Source organism: Aedes albopictus, chromosome 2 (genome assembly GCF_035046485.1).
Source record: "Aedes albopictus strain Foshan chromosome 2, AalbF5, whole genome shotgun sequence".
Taxonomy (NCBI): domain Eukaryota; kingdom Metazoa; phylum Arthropoda; class Insecta; order Diptera; family Culicidae; genus Aedes; species Aedes albopictus.
This window is the reverse complement of record NC_085137.1, coordinates 391,719,870-391,743,521: the sequence shown is the minus strand read 5'-3', so window position 1 is coordinate 391,743,521 and position 23,652 is coordinate 391,719,870. Positions and strand designations below refer to the sequence as shown.

The 23,652-nt window shown below is 38.1% G+C and overlaps 1 protein-coding gene across 2 annotated transcripts in view; it reads left to right on the top strand.

The window, feature by feature from the left end:
* The first annotated feature begins 1,349 nt into the window (after nucleotides 1–1,349).
* LOC109404941 (nuclear hormone receptor FTZ-F1) overlaps nucleotides 1,350–23,652 on the top strand; it is a 560,226-nt gene continuing 537,923 nt past the window's right edge. For both annotated transcript variants that reach the window (XM_029879077.2, XM_062853208.1), the window contains exon 1: nucleotides 1,350–2,895. In XM_029879077.2, coding sequence (XP_029734937.1) covers nucleotides 2,025–2,895 — 871 coding nt within the window. In that variant the 5' untranslated portion in view covers nucleotides 1,350–2,024. The remainder of the gene's footprint in view (nucleotides 2,896–23,652) is intronic.

Here is a 23,652-nt window from a genome sequence, read left to right as displayed (position 1 = left end):
ACTTTTAACAGCCCGTAGAGTTATTTCCGAGGAATTTTTTGGCGTAATTGGGCGCTAATACTGGTAGGGAGTTGATTTTTCTTTTATCTCGAGAGCTGGTTACTCATTGAGTATTTTCGAGTAACCTCGATGACACCACTGACACTCTACGATGTTAATCTTGGAGTACCAACTACGAATTTAACGATTATCTTTGCTCTTGCTCGTGCTATTTGAATTCCATGGAATTGCGTTTCGAGTCGTATTTGGCGAAATAATTCGATATACCACATACCCTTAACAAGTGTCGTCTCGCGCGCTCGCCTGCTTGCCTCTGTGTGCACCATCGCGATTCAGAGTTCTAAACCGCGTCTAAGCTAACGAAACAGGAAAGAATACAGCGCGGCGTGGAGCCGCTCGTGCTTGTGTGTTTGAACGTGAACTTGCGATAAAAGCCTTCACCGTGGACGTGACGCGAGATGATGGGGGGACTACGGGTTCGCTCTCCGGTGTGCGGTTGTGTGCGTGCGTGTCCGTCCGTCTCGGTCTCGGTCTCCGCCTCGAGTTTTGTGCAGTGAGAGTGATGGAAAAAAGGCACAATTAAGAACGAGTGTAAGTGGCCTAAAGACCTATATTCGAGTCGAGTTTTGATTATTCCCGAAAAATAAGTGTAAATAAGCACGGGAAAGGCGCGTTCCGGGTTCGCGGTGATAGTGAAAGTGACGCATCGACGGTCGCGAATCGATCCAGCTTACGGAAATGAGCGAAAGAGCGTGTTAGAAATTCAAATTCTGGAATAAGTTGGTGATTTTTTTTTCTGCAACTTTTTTGCAGGTTTCGAATTAGAAGAAATACAAACACAGTTTTGTAAAAGTGAATCGAAGGGGAACCCAGTTTGTGAATGTGTATGAGTGCGCGTGTAAGCGAAGAATACGGCCAGCAAGAATGAAATTCGCGATTATTATTGCGAATTTATAGAATCGCCCCTCAGTGGTGTGCGTTTGCGAATTTATTTTTTATTTGATTCGCGAATTTTTGCTTCCTGCTTCGTCCGTTTGTATATGCAGAACGGCGCGAGTGTATCGCCATTCGGAAATTGTGCTGAAATTTCCGGCTCATAGAGCAAATTGTGCGCTGTCTCTAGTGTTTGGTGACTGTGGCCGTGACTCCATGTGATGGAGGCGCCACCTTTCGTCCCCATGTTAATGTGTTAGTGGCCCGTGCATGTGCATCGAATCTGTCAACGACAATGGCCCGAATTTGCTACAGCTGCTATCAGCGTTGCAGCCCAGCAGCAGCCGAGTGACATCGAGTTTCGTTTCTGACACCACCCCCTACTTCCCGGAAAAGCTCTCCAGAGGCCACCCCTTCTTCCGCCACGAAGCCATCGGTGTAAAATTTCCTAAGCTATTTTCGGTGTATGTGCAGCGTGCGCTCGGTTTGCACTTGTGCTCCTTTTACCGACCTTGAACTATATACTGCACTCTCGTATAACTGGCCTCGTTTTCTGCTGCTGCTGCATCTCTTCCTGTTGCATCCCGGGGAAAGGCACGCGTGTTCTCCTGTGCGCATATTTCGGGATCGACCTGCATCCAGCTTTCTGTATGTTTGTGTATGTGTCCGTGTACCAGCAACCCCCGATGACCAATGACAATCTGGGTGTTTTTGGAGTGCATTCCCGTTGGTTCCCGACGAGGGCCAGCGCTGCTGCCACTATTGTTGCCTGAGAATCTCGTGGTCGCCGTCATTCAGTCAAGTGCTACCTGATGGAAACGGGCTAACTACGAAGTGTCTCGCGTGCGTACTCGAATCGTTAGTACAAAGTTCCAAAGTGTTCAACCCCGCGTCCGTAGCGAAGTTTTATGGAAAAAATCTTCCCCCACAAAACGTCTTAACGTATCAAAGTGTTCAAATCGAAGCAGAGAAAAGTTAGTAGAAATATTTACCAGTGTTTAAGCCAGAAGCTAAGCGTAAGAAGAAAACTTAGAAGAAGAAGAAAAGGTGATTGTTTGTGACCCAAGTGCGGAAGAAAAGCCTTGTCAACCATGCACGAAGAAGCCTCATCGACGGCCAGTTCTTCCACCAAACCTACCAATATCGTGTACACCAACATCAATGGCGGGGGTGGCGGCGGAAGTGTCCTATCCGGCGGGGGTGGTGCAACTCATCTCAACGGAAATCTCCTGATAACAACCACTCCAACCATGCAGGACGCCTCGTCCTCGCTCTACGAGCTGGTTCACCATCAGCACCATCACCAACAGCAGCAGCAGCCCTCGTACCAGCAGCACCATCAACAGGTCATGACAACGAGCCAACCACTCCATTCAACCAAAATCATCATCACCAATCAGCCGCTAATCAGCACCACTACCACCACTAGTCCAGCCGGGGTCCGCACCCTTCAGCATCACATGCAACAGCCCCAGCAGCCCCAACATCACCACGTTCAATCGACATCATCCTGCAGCTCCAGCAGCGGTCCGACCTCGTCCACCACGACCACCACCACCATCCTGATCAATACGGACGTCGACGGTTGCTCCCCGTTCGACAGCGTGGCGGCCGCTGCTGCTGCCATCTTTGAATCGGACCCCGGTGGACCTTCGGCCGAAGCACTCACAGCGGACACGGCTGTGGCGGCGGCTGCTGCAGCCCTCATAGACCTGCACCCATCGTCGTCGTGCAGTTCCGCTGCGTCCGTACCAAACGCCGCCGACGGAACTCTGCACATCCAGGAGTTGGGAATTGCATCGACAACTGTGGCGGCTCCAGCCACAGCAACAGCAGCATCCTCATCATCAACGTCAGCGTCATCATCCACGGCTGCCGATCCCGGATCCGGAGGAGTGGCGTTGCACGAGCCCATCGAGATAAAGATTCCATCGGAGGGGTCCTTTGCCGAGGGATCCGATGGTAAGTACACCCGATTCTATTATTTTTTTTCTACATTGATTAATGACTGTTTAAAGGCCCTGTTGCTGTCGCGATTTGGGATATTGCGACGTGATGATGATTGTTGTTGCTTCGACATCGAACATCGGCGGCCGAAAATTGATGACAATGCAATGGGTCAACGGGTAGATTAAGTCGGTTAGTGTAAGTGCAGGTTTAAAGAAAATAGATACTAAGAATTGTTTAATTCCACAAACGACTCTAATGGATTGTAAATGTATTGTTCTATTTCAGTGCTAATCAATATATAAGCCACATCATCAAATCCATTCAGTCAATTTACCTTGCACGGTCAACATCACGAATGCATCGAATTATGGTATAGTTTGATTGTTAGATTCATTGATACCAAAAATTAGCAATCAATTATCAAGCTTCAAACGAATTTTTTGTTCTCCTTTCGCGGAATGTTGTTTGCTAATGGAAAAAGTGATAAAAACATAGAGAGACACTTTATGCAGAAAGATGGGCAGATGAATCTGAAGTTCTAACCTTTCAGCAAAAAAAATAAAAGCTTAAGTGACAGTTAGAACTCCTTTATTGAACGGAAAATTTTGGTTGCTGCTGAATTTGGAGACGCAAGACATCTTTTTTGGACAAGTTCACCACCACCTGCAGGTCTTAGCGAGAGACAAGGATGGAACATGTCACAGAATTTCATGAAAAAAATGTCATGACGTTTTTCCAACATTTTCGGTGTAAATTTCCGTCCGTTTCCATCACCAATCCATTATGTTAGTTAGTTATTGGATATGAATGATTTCACCTATAATAAAGCAAATTGAATTGAATTAATGAAGTCGTCGAGAAGCATTTCTTACGATGGACAAATCAATTAGCAAATAACAGAATTACATTGTTATGACATTTGCCATCCGTGGTGAGAAAACCCGGACAACCAATGTTCACGTATAATGAAGTTTAACCGTGTTCTATCAGTAAAATCAGTAATATGCGTACAAAACTATAGGCGATATACGTGCATTGGCGAGACAAAAATAACCCTTTACGACTTGAAGCGATATCTTATGCGATTTGCGGTGTACACTATTGCGATGTAATATGGCATCTTGTGCGACTCAATAATATTCGAAAAGAAACTCTTGTTTCCTCAGTGTCCCACTAATGACCTTTGGATTATCGAGCCACACTTTACAGTTAAGGCTTTTTACGGCATCTTCAGCATCGGCAGCCATGTTGGATATGTAGCTCGAAGTTTCGAAGTGATAATTCTCTGCCACCAAAGCGAATATCCGTATGAAAAAGTATCATCCTATATGCTCACTCACAGTGATAGCGATGATACTTTTTCTGCTGCATTGCTGCAGAATTGACAGTTTTTTATCACTTCAAAAACGCGAGGCAAACAATCATTGAAAAGCAAAAAGTCAATGATTCGTTTGAAAGCTGAGTGATGCATCATGACACCTTAACAACAAACATTACTTATGAAACATGCTGATTAATCATGAAATTCTAACCTATCTCAGTGTATGTTGAAATGCACTTGATTTACTGTGCGTGATTCGCAGACTCTCTGGAGTTGGACAATACGAAGCGTGATTTCCCGCACAATTTTCACTAGCCCCCTTTGGCTAGTGCCACCAATTGTTGATTATCAAAGCCACAAACAAAAATGATGACTTGGTAGCCATAATGATGTCTGTTCCCTTGATTGTAGCTATTTGGCACCGCTTCCACAATCTAACAACAGTTATTCCAGCTTTTATCACATATCATGTCGCATTACGTCATCCTAAACGAGTCTAGCTTATGCGAGTTTGTACACTTTTACGAGTTTATTTATGCACTTTCATTCGTACACCAATGCGAATAAAGCTGGATTAATAATAAAAATACCAAGTGAATTCGTATAATCATCACAGTATGCAATTTTGCGGATTTATTTAACTATTTTCGTGTAAGTTAATTTCAACGCAAAAAAAACATCAGATTACCGTTTACTGCCATGCGGTCACACTTTATAATAGTTTACTTGTATTGCCATATGACTTTACCAGATACATCGCAATATGTTTTTTTTGTCTAGTTCATTTATTTATGGCTCAATCGCGTGTAATCGCGTGCTCGAGGTTAGCGGTTCACAAAATATTAAGGAAAGGTATGATGAGGATAAGGTTTCAGGGTTCTCTGTAGCACATCCGGGAGGTATCTTGGCGTTTGACGTCGCCTCTGGTGTTGGCTTGGGCTTGTCACGGGTTTTCGTCTGCCGGATGGCCAGAAACATATAACACAAAAAAGACAAAACACAAAGAAAAAAAACTGAAGCGAAAAAAAAAACAGAAGATTATACCTTTATACAACACATGCGAAGAAACTCATAACGCAATATGTTCATAAAATAGCATATGAGAGGAAATTGTACCTTTGCCGTACATATGTGCGATTGTAACTTAAAACAGTACTTCATACGATTTGATCCGTGCATCTTTATGCGATTCCAGGTTATCTGGGAAATGATGCCGATGATCGTTCCTGAATCCTGCAGAATAAGAACGTAGTGTTTTTAGTACCATAAGAGATTGGCCGAAAAGTCTCAGCATTTCATGAACATTTTTCATAAGCAGGGGTAATAAATTAATGAACAAAAATTATCTGGATCATAAAAGCAATGTTCTTTGTATATTTCTACACTGGTTAACCAAGCCAAGTGGAAATTACATATGTTCTCTGGTGAAATAGCCGCAAATTAACTCAGATATCTAAAAAAATAAACTGTAAATAGTTTAATGGACCACCATTATTAAAATTGTTTAACCCTCAAACCCGCAGGACAAACTTTTTATTTTTAATCGGCTGATTCTCAGGAACTATAATATATAAAAATAAGTGGTTTTCACTATGATCGTTGGGAAGATTTGTACTTCTTGCAAGGGTAGTTGTCAAACCGGAAGTGCATGCTTGAACCTAATTTTGCACCGGAAATAAGTGTTCCCTGGTGCAATGTTCTGGCGATATGGTCTACAGCTTCCTATTGGCTACTTTTTCAATAAATAGCTGTTTTACTTTTTCAATAAATAGCTGGATATTCTATCTATTAAATTGGAACAGAAACCGATAAATGCCTTAAAGTATGCAATGGTCTTGGAATTATTCGTGTATGTTAGGCAGCATGCATTAAGTACGTCACGCTAAAATCGAGAATTTTCAACCCCCCCTTCATACGGGTTTTCCCTATACTAAATACATTTCTTGTCACATTTTCACAAAATACCATCACAAACACACCCCCCCAAGGCCCGTGACGTACTTACTGAATGGCCTCTATTGTGTATATGCAATGGTCTTGTATGACCCGTGTTTGAATTCTAGATGGATTGATCACATGAAAGATACTTTGAAAGAAGGACTCTGGTGTACCGAGCATGTTCTTCATAGACACTAAATTTCTCAAGTAATCCTTTCAGGTCCAAACTGATTATAGATCTTGAGGAGCAGTGTACCCCGAGTTCTACCGAAAGTACACATCTGGGACCAAGTTTCACATACAACTCAGGCTAGGAAACAACATCAGCATTGTGATCTTGCGTTGGTCTACCTTTTCAAGTTGGTAAAGAGTTCAGAATTATTTTAAAATGCCAGATTCATAGACGAATCACCGAAACATTGAACCAGGGAACACATATTTCCGGAGCAAAATCGGGTTCAGGCATGGACTTCCGGTTTTACAATTACCCTTGCATGAAGTACAACAAGTACAATCATAGTGAAAACCGCTTATTTTTTTATATTTTATAGTTCCTAAGTATCAGCCAGTTAACAATAAAATGTTTGTCCTGGGGCTTTGAGGATTAAAGAAAAACCGGAAAACTTTGAAAAATCTTTTTGTTATTCCATTGGAAATTCCCCAAAAAATATTCTGGCATTATTTTTTAGTTCTTTCGGCTTATTCTATGAGAATGTTTCGAAAACTTCTTTGAGAATTCTTTCGGAAATTTCTATAAAAATTTCATCGACAAAATATCTTTGAAATTTTTTTTTTTTTTTGGTAATTCTTACAATCATTTTTTTTTTCTATTTCTTCTGAAACACTTTTGGAAATCCCGGTGGGAAATTCATAAGTAATTTACAATGGAAGTTTATTCTGCGATCAATTTGGAAATTCCTCTCAAAGATTTCTGGATTTTTATCGCAATTCCTTTGTGAACTCATTCAGGAACTCAAAATTAGTAGTTTATGTATTTCGGACGTTTTTTTTTTGTTAACTTTAGTAATTCATGCTTAGATAGTCGTTAGGCAGCTTATTTGGAAATTTTGATACATATTTACAGAACCTGATAGGGGTTTCTTGTCTCAGGCAGTCGAATTCACGGAACTTCTGTGGCTTAGTTGGTTAAACTGCAGGTCTAGCGAATACGGAGTCGGAGGTTCTAATCCAACCAGAACGTGATTTTTTTCCACGATTTCATCTCTTAATTTTCTTATTAAACACAATTCTGTGTCTTCTTACTTTCAAGTTTTTCCCAGTACGTTCAGTCGTACCAGCATATTGGTACATGGCTGTAAAAGGCAACATAGACATGCATGCTTCGAGAACTTTTCGAGGAACACCATCACCAATTCTTATAAATATTTCCTCCCTAATTCTTTCGTCAATATGATTTTGAAATTCCTTTGTGGATCCCTTGTGGACCTATAGGGAATTTCTTCGGAATTGTCTTTGGAAAACCTTTCCGATATTTGGTTGAAAAATCCTCTAGAAATTATTTGCAGAGTTCCTTTTGAATATGCTTCTGCTTATTCAATGTGATTTTTTCGAAACCATCTTTTGTGTTTTTTTGGAAACTACAATAGAAATAGTTGTCCAATAAAACTCGTAAGGAATCTTTTTGTGCAATTTTTTAAGAATTTATTTGGCCAATTTCTTTGGAAATACTTTTGGGTATTTTTTATTGGAACTCCTTGGCCTTTTTTTGATAATTTCTTCAGAAACTCCTAAAAAAAAGAAAAAAAGACACTACACCGTCTTCGGCCGGAGGCCACACAGAATGAACATTACTATCATTAAACAACGGATAACACATATAACACCCAGTGGCCCAGTGGAGAGTTTTTCGTTTGACGAAAAGTTTTCCCCGACTGGCGGTTAATTTGGGAATTCTTATGCAGCTTTCTGCATTTTTTTTCGACAACTTCTTTTAGAATTATTTTGGAATTTGATTCCGACATTCAATCTTCAAATTGTCTCGGCACTCTCGTCAACTCTTTCTGTAATTCATCTGAAAGTGTCTTCAGCAATTAAATTTAAAATTTTTATTGTGGAATTTATGAATTTCTTAGACAACATTTTCAAAACAGTAGCCGAAGAAAGTCCCAAAGAATTGCCAATTTGGACTTTTTATTTATAAAAGAATAGATGCCTTTTCCAAACATAGAGAACACTTGTAATTGAGTGGCACAGAATGTTGCTAACTGACAAATTGGAAGATGAATTTGTGGAAAAATTCAGTTGGGATTCTAACCCACGGTTCTGTATATGCTAGACCTCAGTTTCAACCAACTAAGCCACAGAACAGGTTACAATTTTGCAGAATATCACTACATTTTTAAAAGAAATCGCCATCACGAAAAATCTACCGAAAAAATTTGCACGGGATTTACCGCAAAAAATCCTATAAGAGTGACGAAGAATTTTAGCAAAAAGTTCTATGAAAGTGGCGAAGTAGCTGTTAAAGTTTCTAAAGAATTCCCAAATGAAATGTTGAAAAAATGTCAAGAAAAATTCTTAAGAAACTAAAACAATTTGAGTGGAGAATTAGCATTTAAGTTAAAATACAACTAAACTAAACCTCTTTCGGCAAGACTTCTTGATGAAATTGTCAAAGTAATTTCAAACTCAGTTACTAAAAACAAAATGTCGAAAAAATTAACCAATGAGTTATAAATTATTTGCCGAAAAAATCTAAATACATTTCCGAAGAAAATCCCAAAATAATTGATCACAAAATTTCTAAGGCATTGCTGTAAAAGTTTACAAAGCAATTTACAAAGGAATTCCTAAAAAAAAAAGTTGCCGAAGGAATTCCCAAAGAAATCTTTATTTGAATGTTCAGAGAAATAACCGAATCGATTACTAAATGTATTGCCAAAAAGATTCTAATGCATTACCAAAGCAATTCCACGAAAAACTCCACAAAAAAATCCAAATAAGCTTTTCATCATACCAACCATAACCAACATAATCTTCCAGTTTTATTGCGTGAAAAATATATATTTGAGAAAATACTTTTACGAGACACGTTATACGCTACTGACGGTTTTCAGGCCAACTCGAACAAATGGTGGCAGCATTCTCTCAGATTACAATTAAACTTTCTTGGCGTGTAGGTCTTGCCTAGATGACCCACTTTACATACTTAATTTCATATTTTTTTCCGAATAAGTGTAATCAGTTTCGTACCTTTTAATTCCGCCCTATGCACGAAACTGATTACACTCATTCGAAGAGGGTATTCTGCTTAGAGGGTTCGAAAAGTCGGTACAAGATCATTTTTTTTTCTTGACTGTCTTTTGAAAAGGACTTATTTTTTTATCGATTATTTTACTTTTTTTTACCGATTTTTTACTTTTCATGCAGTGCATCAAAAAATCACAAATTTTGACTGTTTGTCAACCTATTATATGTGCATCATAGATTTTTTTTTGTGGGAGAAAAAAAGTTGCCTATCCCAAACATTTTGGCCATCCCCTGTATGTAGGAAGCTGCCAAAGTTGTAGAGGTACTTATAGAGGCGTTCTATCTTTGAAATGAATTCTATATAAATTTTAAACTATTGCAACCTGGGAAAATTCTGAAAAAAATACTGCAGGAAAATTGCAATCTTCAACAATATTATACAGTAATTTTTAGGAAATTTTCTAGATTTTTGTTCAAGGAGAAGCTGGGGTAAGGGCTGAGGTAACCTTTAAGAAACATTAAGAGAAATGTCTGGAAATACTGTGTACGAATTCTTAGAAAAGTTCCTATATAAATTTTCGAGAAATGATTCGATGAACTCTATCACACATTTCTGCAAGAATATCTACAGAAGATTCCAACTTAAGCGCTGAATGTATTATTGACGAATTCCAAAATCAAGATGAAACTTTCCCAAGATTTGTTTCCAGGTATATTAATTTGAAATTACTACATTTCACAACTTCTCTACGGAATTATCCAGATGTTTTTTTTACAGAAAGTTCTTTTTTTTTTTCAAAATTTTATTTGAAGAACTTTTTTTTCAGAAATTACTAGTGAGAATATCACTCAGATTTGTCTGGGGTTCCCCAAATAGTTTTGGGTATGTTGTTTAGAATCTGCTGAAGAATTCAATTAATTCATTTCTTAAGGACGAATTCCGCCCCAAATGGCGTTCGGAGTTGGCAGCACCCTTGATAAACAGTCAAAATTAGAGATTTTTTTTTATGCTTTCTATGAAAAGTTATAGCGTGTTGAACTTTTTTGTGAGAGAAAAAAAAGTTGCCTATCCCAAACATTTTGGCCACTTCCTGTAAATTCTTCTTTGAACTCTGCTGAATTTCACCTGCCCATAAATATACTTCAGAAAAACATCACTCTTTCGAATTTCCCGAATAATTTGCAATGGAGTTTTCGTCATTTAAACAAAAACACTTAGGATGGTATTCGTAAATACATTTTTTCAAAGGCTCTACTCACCGTTTTCAGGCAGAGGATGAATTATTACCTATTACCACATAAACTTACTGCCCAGAAATAGTACCTGTCCTCGTTGAGAAGTGCCACATGGAAGGAAAACATATTTTGTCTAAAATATGAATCTGTATTGAGAATCATAACAAAACAACACTATTCTTTCGCAAATTCAATGAATTAATATTGTAGTTGTAGCCTTTACATCCATTAGATTGATATCATCACCAAAATTACTTCGAAACCGTTGATGATTTGTTGATCGGCCCTAAAAATAGCAGCTGTCTAGGTCCAACCCCTCCCCAGGAAAAAGATCTTAACCGTCAATTGATTGTCCGTCCAAGCTCCAATCAGCCGCTAAAAGCAATTTCCCAAGTGCCCCATAAATCAAATCACAGTCCAACGCCCACCACCACCTCGGATTACATCGAACCGGAATGCGGAGAGAAAAGGGACATGATATGCCATTTCCCATCGTCGTCATCACTACTGGGTACTGGGCAGCTGGGCCACTGGGCAGCCTGTTTTCCAGTCCAACCAACAATCGATAAAGCCGCCGCTCACAATCAACGTCCACTCTGGCTGGCTCACACTAGGCAGACCAATCCCGATCAATTCGTGCGACCCATTGACAGTGGCCCGAAAACCATAACCTCAATTCGAAAGAGACGAAAGGACTTTATGTACGTACCACCTAGCTCCTAGCATGCTTGGTACATGGGGCTCGGTGTCTAAAACACATGGTAGTTCTGAACTTGACACAGCTCTCTGTGGCAGGAGAAGGAGTAAAGGAGTAGTAGCAGCAGTGCGGATTTTCCATTTCCATTTCGGAGAGGGACAGGATTCTTTTGCCTCTCCCGGTCGGAGGATGTTACATGCAAACGTGGATGTTGGGGTAGTCGTTTGTAACCGAGGAAATGTAGTGTAGTGGTAGTTGTACAATAGGGATTGGTATGTTACAACGACTGCCATTGTGGCTGGTTCGAACAAGTGTGTTTGTGTATGTGTGTCACCTCGACTGGAATGACGTATCAGGATGGCTGCATAATATTTAATGAAGTTGTTGAAACTTCTTAAACTTGTTTCTGACAATTTTTTGAAAGCATTCTTACAAAGTTCCAAAAGATTCTAGGTTTTTTTTTTTTTAATAAAACCCTAGAAGCGTTAAATTTATAAATTTATAAATTCATAGACTTTATAAATTTTATAAATTTTATAAATTTTATAAATTTTATAAATTTTATAAATTTTATAAATTTTATAAATTTTATAAATTTTATAAATTTTATAAATTTTATAAATTTTATAAATTTTATAAATTTTATAAATTTTATAAATTTTATAAATTTTATAAATTTTATAAATTTTATAAATTTTATAAATTTTATAAATTTTATAAATTTTATAAATTTTATAAATTTTATAAATTTTATAAATTTTATAAATTTTATAAATTTTATAAATTTTATAAATTTTATAAATTTTATAAATTTTATAAATTTTATAAATTTTATAAATTTTATAAATTTTATAAATTTTATAAATTTTATAAATTTTAAAAAATTTTATAAATTTTATAAATTTTATAAATTTTATAAATTTTATAAATTTTATAAATTTTATAAATTTTATAAATTTTATAAATTTTATAAATTTTATAAATATTATAAATTTTATAAATATTATAAATTTTATAAATTTTATAAATTCTATAAATTTTATAAATTTTATAAATTTTATAAATTTTATAAATTTTATAAATTTTATAAATTTTATAAATTTTATAAATTTTATAAATTTTATAAATTTTATAAATTTTATAAATTTTATAAATTTTATAAATTTTATAAATTTTATAAATTTTATAAATTTTATAAATTTTATAAATTTTATATTTTTTAATTATTTTCAATAATATATCCATATTCCGAAAAAAATCTCACTATGAATATTCGTCCTATTTTTTTTTTCTTGAATTTCATATTACAGAACAAGTATACTTGTAGGAGTTCCTTTCATGAATTCTGCAAGATTTTTTTCTTAGATTTTTCTGGAATTTCTTTGAAATTCTCTCTACGATAACTTTCTTTGATGCCTCCTGAAGTGACTTCTGGATTTATCAAAAATTTACTGAAATTTTTACAGCAGGAAAATGTTTACAGGAACTTCTTGGATGATTCCTGCGTCCTAAGACTAGTCCAGGTATGCCTTGAGAATGTATTGCGGGCCATCTATTTCTATTAAAATGTTTCAGGAATTTCTCTAATGTTTCTTACATAAAAAATTACGGGATTTTGAAAGAATTTCTCCAAGGATTCTTTAAGAAATTCATTAGAAGATCACTTCAGAAATTCGTAAGTGTTGCTATAGAAAATTTTGAAGAACTTCCTCCAGGGATACTATCAGAATATTCTGCAGGAATTTTAAATTGAGACTTCTCTAGGAATTCTTCTTGCAAATTACCAAGAAAATATTCTCTCCAGAGATTCCACTAACAATTCCTCTAAGCATTCCTTCAGTGAGTTCCTTAAAAATAATATTCCAGCAGAACTTCTTCACAGATTCCTCCTGGAATTTATCCACAGATTCTAGTAGAAATTCTTCTAGATATTTTTGCATGTGTTTTTTCGCAAATTACTTCAGTGAGTACGACTCACTGCATCTAGAGATCCCTCCAGAAGATCCATAAGGAATTTCCTCAGAAATTCTTTCAGGCAGGGTGTCTACTACCTGCAAAAACCTGGAAAACCGGGAATCCTCAGGGAATTTAATTGAACAAAGAAAAACCTCCAATGCTCAAGAAATATCTTGAGTTCTTTGTGAAGACGTTAAAAATTCCTTTGAATGATTATTAGCAACTTAAGTAAAAAAATAATATGGATAATCGTGGAACACAAGGAGGGCTCCTAAACCTAGCGGATATTTCGGACAAGCCGACGATTCTGATAAGATGCTGTGAATTACAAGCGGACGTGGATGAGTCTGGAAGTAAAAAACCATTATATAAATTCCGCTACTAGGATTTTTCCAGAAATTCTTTTAGGGTTTCTTTCTGTAACATCTTTAGAAATACCTCCTGGAATTCCTTCCAGGATTTCTCACAATATTCTTCCCATATTTTTCATGTTTTCTTGGTATTCCTTTTTTTAATTTTTTCGCGGATAGATTTACTTCTGGATTCCTTCCAGCATTTTTCCCAGGACTCCTAAATTTGAACCGATTTTTCCTGGATTTTTTCACGGGGTTGCTAGAGAATTTCTTCCCGATATTGCTCCCAGAGCCCCTCGTTGGGTTTGTTTTCATAGTTCTTTCTGCGTTTTGCTCAAAGTAATTTTCATGGGATTTCCATCAGAATGTATCCTTAATGTAAACTTTACGCGATTCTTCCGGTGTTCCTTTTGGGAACTCTCTCCAGGAGTTATTCCTGGGACTTCTACTAGAGTTTTTTCAAGGATTTTTCAGGAGTTTTTCAAGAATTTTCTGCAGGAGTTCCTCCTGATATTTGTTCCAAAGTTTTTCCTGTAATATCTTCAAGAAATTTCTGTGAGCTTTCTTCTAGAGTTTCTTCCTGGTTTTCTACAGAACTTTCAGCTGGGATATTTCTTAAAGGTCCTCGCGGTGTTTATTTTGAAGTTTTACCTGAGATTTCTCTCGGAGTTTCTCCTGGAGTTTTTCTCAGAAGAATCCTTCCGGTATTGGTTCTGAGATGTCTATCTGAGTTTTTCTGATCTTACCCTGGACTTTCTCCCAAGATTTTTTTTCATGGTAAAATCATTACCTCCAGTGCTGTCATGGTAAAATCAGAGTTGGTCACTCTAGGTTCCTAAATTTCAGCGATTCTTTCAGGAGTTCAACCAGGAATTTCCCCTGGGATTTTTTCAAGCCACAACACCACCTACAACCAGAGAATGTACAAACTGAAAGATCACTAACATGGGGCAACGGAAAACACACAAAACACCCAGTTCTTTTGGAATTTTTTCCAAAATTCTCCTTTAGAAATTCCTAACTTTTCCTTAACTTTTCAAAAATAATAGCTTGTATTTCTCCAAAGATTACTTCAGGTATTACTCCACTTACTCAGGGATTTTCTCAGGCACTTATTTAGAAATTTTTCTAGAAATCCTCTACAGATTCTTCTGGAAGTTTCTCCAGAGATTTGTTCAAAAGTTGCCTCTGATAAACCCCCAAGCATTGCTTTGGATTCATTTGGGCTTTCTTTTAGGGATTTTTTTGAATTCTCAAAAACTTCTGCATTAGCAGTTTTTTAAGGAATTTTCCAAGAAATTTTTCTATGAACCCCTTCAGAGGATTCTGCATTTCTGCCAGGATTAATTTCAAGAATTCCTTAAAAAAACATTTTGTTTAAATTTTTCAGTGGTTCTCTCCTCCCGGAAATTCCATTGTTTAATATTTTTTCTGGGAAATCCTTTAGAGGTATTTTCAGCAATCCTTCGAGGACATCTCAGAAATTCATTGCGGAATCTCTCCAAAAATAGATGAGCATTTTTTTCTTGGAATAACTGGCAGAGTTCCTCCAGAAGTATTTAAAGATATTTTAAAGAATTTAAATTTTTAAATTTTATTTTTTTTTTATTTTTAAAGATATTTTATTTAATGTAAGAAGGTACCTTAAAGAGTTTCTTCAAGTACTCTCTTATGTATTAATTAAGACATTCATGCAGGAATTGATCGAGAGGTAATTTCTGAAATTGCTTAAGGATTTTTTGTTCAGAATTTTCTCTAAAAATCCATGAAATTCTTTACGATGTTTCCAAAGGTATCTCCAGGAACTTTCTTAAGAGGTTTCGTGAAACAATTCTGCAGGAGTTTCTTGAAGAATTCTTCAGTTATAACTGTGCAAACTTGACAAGATCTTCTGAAAAATCCCAGGAGGAACATCTGAACAAATTCTCTAGGGATACTTTAAGACATCCTAGGAGATATTTCTGATGGAATCGTAGAAGCAATTTCTAAAAAAGCATTGTATGAAATTCTGCAGGAATTTCTGAAGGAATTTCTCAAAGCATTCTAGGGAAGACATTCCGCAGCCGCCCTTGAGGGATTTGCAGGAAACTCAATGGAAGAACTTTTGAAGAAATCCATCGTTGAAATTCTTGAAGAAATCCCGGAAATTTTGAAGAAATCTTTAGAGATAAAAGTGTCTTGTCGAAAGAATTTCGGAAGGAATCCCAGCAGGAATTTATGAAAGATACTCTGGAAAAATTTCTGAAAAATATTCTGTAGAATTCCTGTAGAAATAAATTACAGGAAAATTCTTCGATAAATCCTAAGAACTTCTTGAAGTAATACCTGGAGAGACTTTTCGGGAAACTCTTTGTGGAATTCAAAGAAAATTATTATTGAGGGATTTATAGGAAAATTTCTAGAGAATTCTTTGAATAAAGTTCTTGAAGAATTTGTGGACGACTTTTTTCATGTAAGAAAACCTGAAGAAACGTTCATAAGCATCTGCAAGGATCCCTGAAAATAATCATGAAATATTTCTAATGGAACTTCTGTAGAAATTCCTATTCTTGAATGAATCTGCATGAACTCCTGCAAAAATCTCAGAAAAAACTCCTGCTTAAATTACTGGAAGTAGTAACGCAAGAATCTCTGGAGGAATTCCTGCTGAATTTTCTGGATAAATTTTTAAAGAAACTTCTGGGCCGCTCTCAATGGAATCCCAACGATAATTCCTGAACAATTCTATGGTGGACTGAAGAAGTATTTTATGAAACTTCTGAAGGAATTTGGGAAATTTAATAAAAAAAAATTTAATAAAAAAATCTGAAAAAAGTCATTGGATGGATTTATTAAAGAATCTTTGAATGAATTTATACTGAAATCCCTGTAGGAATTCCTAAAGGAATCCCTAGAGGAAGGTGTCCGGCCATTTGACCGAACCGAATGTTGTTTGGCCGAACGTTATTTGGCCCGAATGGCCAGGTACCCATACAAAGTGAACAGCGTTTGCTGAATTCAGCTCCTCGATTTGAGTTCGACAAGCGATAACTATCTTCGACCTGGAGTTGGCCGAAGCAAGTGCTTTAATAGCAGCCTGGCTATCTGAACAGAAGTATATTACTTTGCCCATTACGTGCTGCTGAAGTGCTGATTGCACTCCGCACATAAGAGCAAATATTCCGGCCTGAAAACGGTGCAGTGTCTACCAAGTGAATAAGATTGATACAGCCTTAGCTCACGAGAATAAACGCCAGCACCTGCTCGACCTTCGAGAAGGGAGCCATCAGTGTAACATACGATGCCGTCTGAAATACTTTTTTCCAGATATCCAGATGTCCATTCTTCCCGGGAAGGGAATTTCGTGGAAAATGTCCTATATGGAAAATTACAAGCAATTGTAAGATCGCTTGGAGCAAGGACAACTTTGTCCCAATTCACCAAAAGTGGAAACAACGAGGTGTGTGTTGAACTACGGTTCACAGGAGTTCCTCTAGTAAACAGAATACCCATAGGCGGTAAGTGCAAGAAAGTGCTTCTTGTTTAACATGAATGTGTAGTGGAGCAACGTCAAAGAACTTCGAGCGCTGCCGTGGGAGTTGAAGAAAACGCTCCAGACATCGCTATCAAGCACATCCTTTGGAGATGGCCTAACTTTGATTGGATCGTTCTCATTTCGCCCTTTTGCCACCACACGAGACATCCATAGGCCAATATTTGACGAACAACAGTTGTGTAAATCCATTTGATATACTTGGGTTTAAGACCCCAAGTTGTACCAAAGGTTCGCCGGCATTGCCCGAAGGCCATACAAGCTTTCTTGATTCTGAACTCAATGTGAGATGTCCAGGAAAGCTTTTAATCAAGAATGACTCCAACGTACTTTACCTGTTCAGTCACATCAATTTCAGAATCAAAGAGACGCAAAGGTCGAACGCCATTTCGGTATCGCCTTTCCGTAAAAGGAACAACAGATGTTTACTCGGATTAACCGAAAGGCCATATTGGCGACACCAACCCTCAACTACCTGAAGGGCGCTTTGCATCAGGTCGAAAAGGGTGGTGATACACATACCAACTAACAATGCTGGGTAGTTGTCGGCAAAACCATAAGTAGGAAAACCGCTATTATTGAGTTGCCTCAATAACGTATCTGCTACGAGATTCCACAAAAGCGGTGACAACACTCCCCCTTGGGGGCATCCACAAACATTCAATTTCCTAATCCCTGCTAGACGCAATGTCGAGAAGAGATATCGGTTTTTGAGCATTTGATGAATCCAATTGGAAATCATTGGAGATATACCATGACTCCGTGCGGCTTCCAATATGGCATCGAAAGGCACATTGTCAAAAGCAACCTCGATATCAAGAAAATACCCATACAAGATCTTGTACCGACTTTTCGAACCCTCTAAGCAGAATACCCTCTTCGAATGAGTGTAATCAGTTTCGTACCTATAAGCAATATATACCCAAGCAGCACCTGCAACATCATTCAAAATGTTGCATTCTATGCTTTGGCCTAAAAGAGTTGCAATAAAAGCACACGCAACTTCCGTCTTGTCAGTTGAGTTGCATTTAAGCTCCGAATATCGTTAAGTTGTGGCTTTGTTTCATATGAATCACAGATAACATCGTATTTAACATCGATTTATGGGGGCGGAGCTTACACATTCCTCAAATGTGACAATACAGTCAGCTTGCATTAAATATGCTATGTAACACACATGAAACATCTTACTCTGGTTTGTTTGTTCAGATTAGGTTCCAAATATGTTGCGGAAAACTTGCACGTCTTTTCATTTTGACAGTTTTCTAACTTGTGACAAAGAAGGCGCAATGAAGTAACGCGTAACTTCAGTAGCTTTTACGGTGTGTTGAGCAGCAATTCTCTCACAGAGCTTCTGGTGCAGTATGCAAGGTGAGTGGTTAATACTCCTGGCGTTCATGGTTCGAGTCTGGACATGTTTTTTCATTTTTTTTATCATTCCCCCTAGCTCAAGTTGCATAACGATTTAGAATCTGCACTTTTTGCGTTGCAAAGAAGAAGCAATTGTGTTCTGTTGTGCTCAATACGAACAGTGAATAAATTGCACTAATGTTGCTGCTACTGGCTTTGAAACAAGTCGTGTTGCTTGGGATAGGGCGGAATTAAAAGGTACGAAACTGATTACACTCATTCGAAACCCAAACAAGATTGCTTTTGAGCGAATGCTTTCTCGATATCGTAAACAACCTTGTGTAAGAGAGTCACATTGGACTTACCAGATTGGTAGGCATGTTGGTTCACATGAAGAGGCACGTTGGCCAGATGAACATCACGGATATGATGATCCATAATGCGTTCTAAGCATTTTAGAAAAAAAAGAGGCCAAACTGATAGGTCTGAAACTCTTTGCTTCTTCATACGACGCGCGACCCACTTTCGGAATAAACTTCACAGAAATATCCCGCCAGGATTTGGGAATATACCCTGTAGCAAAACTGCAAACATGTGGTTGTTTCAAAACATGTTGAAGCAAAATAGGATAAATCCCATCTGCCACAGGAGATTTGAAAGGAGCAAAGCTATTAAGTGCCCACTCAATCGATTCTATAGTTACAATATTCCGAGCCGAAGCCAGGGAATCGTAACTACCAGAAAAGACATCAGGTTCATCCGAAGATGTAATATCCACACATCCAGGGAAGTGTGTGCTGAATAAGCATTCCAGAACTTCCTCATCAGAGGAAGTCAGATCGCCATTTGGCAAACGAAGTTCGTTCACTCGGAAATCCTTAGATTTCGCAAGGATTTTATTTAACCGACTGACTTCACTCAAACTGGAAACATTTGTACAAAGGTTTTTTCCAGCCGGATCGTTCAGCAGACCGGAGAGCTTTTCTGTAGGCCTTGCGAGCCGACCTGAAAGCCTCCCAACCAGCTAAACGTCGTCTGTTCCAACTCTTTTTACATTGTTTCCTGAGTTTCGCCAGATCAGAGTTCCACCAAGGGGTTCCTCTTGTGATCTTCACAGACCGTAGAGGGCATGCTTCTTCAAAAGCTTCCATGATGAAGGTCGTTGTGGTATCAACGGCATCATCTAAATCACTTGGAGTGTCAATGGATGGTGAGTATTCATGAAATTTGGCCGCAACCAAGTCAGCAAAAAGATCCCAGTTTGTTGACCGGGGATTCCTGAAACGCAATGTTTGCGAAGTAACATCTAAATATTCAAAACAGATGTAGAGATGGTCAGTTAATGATTCTTTATCTGACACATGCCAATTGGTCACCTCGTGACTAATTCTACTAAAGAAAAGCGTTATGTCTAACACTTCCTCTCTAGCAGATACCATGAAGGTTGGGCGGTTGTCTATGTTAAGTAATGCAAGATCTGTACTACTTAAGTACTCCATCAAACTGGAGCCTCTCAAGTTGATGTCTGAGCTGCCCCAGATGATATAGTGAGCATTAGCATCACCGACAATAGACGTATTTCCTGTTGAGGTTTCCAAAAGATACATCAATTGTGATAGCACATACATCTCTGGTGGTTAGTTCAGAGATGAGTGTAACAACTATTGCGTTGTTGACAAGCACACAGGCTCGAGGCATGACACGCGAGTTTGCCATTTCATGTTTACTGAAAGTAGCAAAGACCGGGTTCACAAGGTTTCCTAGATAGAAATTCCACTTACGAAAGTAAGGTTCTTGTACTAAGGCCACTTGGCTATATCATTTTGCATAAGTCTGCAAAGATTGATTGTTGCTGTTCTTTTATGCTGAAGATTGATCTGAGCTATCCTAACCGTAGCCACTACCCAAACTAGGTAAGATTAAACTCTTCGCAACAACAGCACAACAAAGAACAGCAGCAACAAAACCAGATCGGTATCGATTGAAAAACGCCAAAGTTGAGGATACACAGAATACACTGTGTAAATCGCATAATGCGAAAATATAGGTGAAAATTTAAACCAATTAACAATATCTTTATAATCCCGCCCTAATTTAGCCTCAAGTAAGACTAAAGAAGGGCAGCCGATTGTCTCGGAGAAACACAAGGTCCACTGCACCATTGCTCCGGTTAGCGCAGTAAGGGCAACATACTGTGGAGGGCGCCCTGGTACTCCACAAGCTCCGTTTGCGGTTAGGTTTTTATTAGACCCCCCCCCCCCCCCCCCCAGCCATTTATTCCTAGGCATGGTAAGCATGAAGCCGCATCACACCATGAATTAGGGGTCACCTGTTGGTGGACTCTTACCACCGGAACAGGTGGTCCGTAGTGTTATTCTTTGAGACAATCGCTACCGACACTTCACAGCTATCTAGGCTGATCGAGAAAAGCAGTTAATATTGATGATCAATTTCATGCGGGCCCGAAAAACCGCCAGGGAAGCGGTGCCTGTACGATGGGCAAACAGTTTCAAACAATAAATAAAACGCTTTCGCTTGTCGTACATACATATGTACAACAGAGATGGTTATATTTACGGTTTTAGGGGAAGATGGTATAGATTTGAGATTTGAATTGCCCTTCCTTATGACAACTAAAATGCCGGGTCATTTATTGGCTCGGTAGCTTAGGTGGTAAAGCACTTCTCTAGCGAATAAGGGTCGTGAGTTCAAATCTCACCTGAGCTGTGGATTTTTTTTCTAATTCAACCAATAAGTTACCCATCTGTACATATGTACGTTGAGTTAGTAGAATATCAGAAAATATAGCTCGGTTATTATTAGTACGTTCAATGACCTTACAACAAACATGTTCATCATTGAATTCGAACAATGCACAATGGTCGGAAAAATATAAAGTTCGGCCAAAACTCTTTTTATGTGTTTAATCGAAGTTATAGGTTGCCTAGATATGTTATATAGTATTTTTAGTGTTTAAAAAGGGGTATTCAAAAATTACGTAATTTCAATAATTTCAAAAACGGTGAAAATCATGGGGTTTACATATTTTTTGCGTTTTTTGTTAGAAAATCTATTCGAATTTAAATAAATGATCATCTTTCGATCAAATCCAATCAAGTTTGTTCAAAATGTGTGAAAAATGTGGAAAGATAAATTTTATTTCAGTAAAAAATGGAAAAATAACGTAAAATATATGAAAAAACATGACTTTTTTAAATTGCTCTAATTTGAAAAACAGCAAATTTCTGCAAAATATTTAAACGTTTTTAGGCAGCTCTGAGCATGATGTTTAAGATGTACTATTCGAAATTGCGGCGACACGTGACGACACGAACCGTTTTTTAACTTAAAAATTATCAAAATTTCTAAGGTACAATATATGAAAATTTTAAAAGTTTTGTGATATATTAATTTTGCACTATACGTGCATTCAAACAGTCCAATAACAAGCTTTCATATGCTGGATAACTTAAAACATATATTCCATTCTCAAAATATTATTATTTTACTTTTTTCGAATAATTCATTTTTCAATTTTATGACTTAGGCCACTTTGGCAGTGAAAATGTCATTGAAATACAAAAGCTGGTATGCTTATGATTAAGAATCATAAAAGTACAATACATTAACTTTGGTATAAGGTGAAATAAAGTTTAAAAATATCAATTTCGTTTTTTGAGAGTTTTGGCCGCCCCTTTGTATGGAGCCCGACCAATGTGCAATGTTTTAAATAACGCGCAAATGTTTATATTTTGCTGCACCTTCCTAGTCGGGTTTCACTCCAGAGGACATTCTACACGGCCTACCGAGCTCCGAATGTAATCATTCCACGCTCACATGCCGTGTTGGAACCAACCAACCGTCTCTTGTTGCCAACTGCGCCGATTCCCCGTCATCGGCATCATCATCGTCATCACCGTCATCCACCCTCCCCCTTATGTTTGCGAAAGTAGGTCAACACCCTGTCTCGTCTTACTGCACGTGCTCGTCCTGACCTATCCTTTTCCGGGCGATATTGTTCGTTGCCTCCTCTCCTCGGTCGGTCGGATGGGGATTCAGCGATTTGGGCGGTGGAGGTAATGTTTACGACAACCGTTGGAGGCCCACCCACACCGAAATTCAGTGCGATTCACCACTGACTGTTTTAACTTTTCAAAAAAGGAAGCAAAATCGCAACTCATGTGAATCAATCTCATCCGAATGGATGGAAGTGCGTTGGCGTTTTGGGACGATTGAATACATGGAACGGTTGCGATGTCGATAAAAATATGGAAATGTGGCAGTTTTATGCAGGAAGGGGTTATCGAGGGCCCAGGTAAACGCACGGGTTTAAAGCATGCTGAGGACATCTGGGATCGATCCCCAATCGATTCAGGACCATTTCGCAATGGAAGTTTCTTGGGCTTCCTCAGGCATACGAGTGCAAAAAATGTCAATTGCTAAGAATGCTCTCAGTTTATAAATGTTGCAATACTCTTAGAACACTAAGCTTAGTAATAGGTTCTGTCTCAGTTATAGTGCTGAGTTAACCGTTATGTGTCCGACAAACTTTTTGTTTTTTTCTACACCGTGCTTTTCAAATTGGAGCTGGGTACCCGGGTACCCTGTCGGCCACATAAGGGTTAAGAAAACAGATACCCGTTTTACACGAAGTTCAAAGTATTTAACCCTAAAGCTCGGTTTAAGCAAATTTCCAGCCAACAATTTGTTCGATAAGAGGACGATGTAACTATGACCCAGTTTTACCTGAGTTTTGAATGTCATTATAATTGGGCCAACGTCACTAATAACAAATCCCCATCAGCAAAGGTACACAATTGCACGTAGGTAGCTGACCTAGATTGCACAGTAACCCGTTCGAAAAGCGGAAGTAAATCTATGTTCGGCATTTCATTTCTCTCACTCGCCCATGTGGTGTGCATCGACGACATGTGCAACATCCTTCCCCTTCCACAGAACTAGGTCAAGTCCGTGCCAAAAAGCCGATAAGCTCCGATTGGTGTGCAACATTTGCATCCAGTTCCACCATCGCATCGGTGTGGTTGACCGATTTGCTGCCAGGCAGTGTTGGGAATACTCACTTGCAAAAAGTTATACTCACTTGCTTCTATCTCAGTCTAGAAGCATGCTTTCAAAAAATGATGTTTGAAGGGGATTTAGATTGCAGTTTAATCTA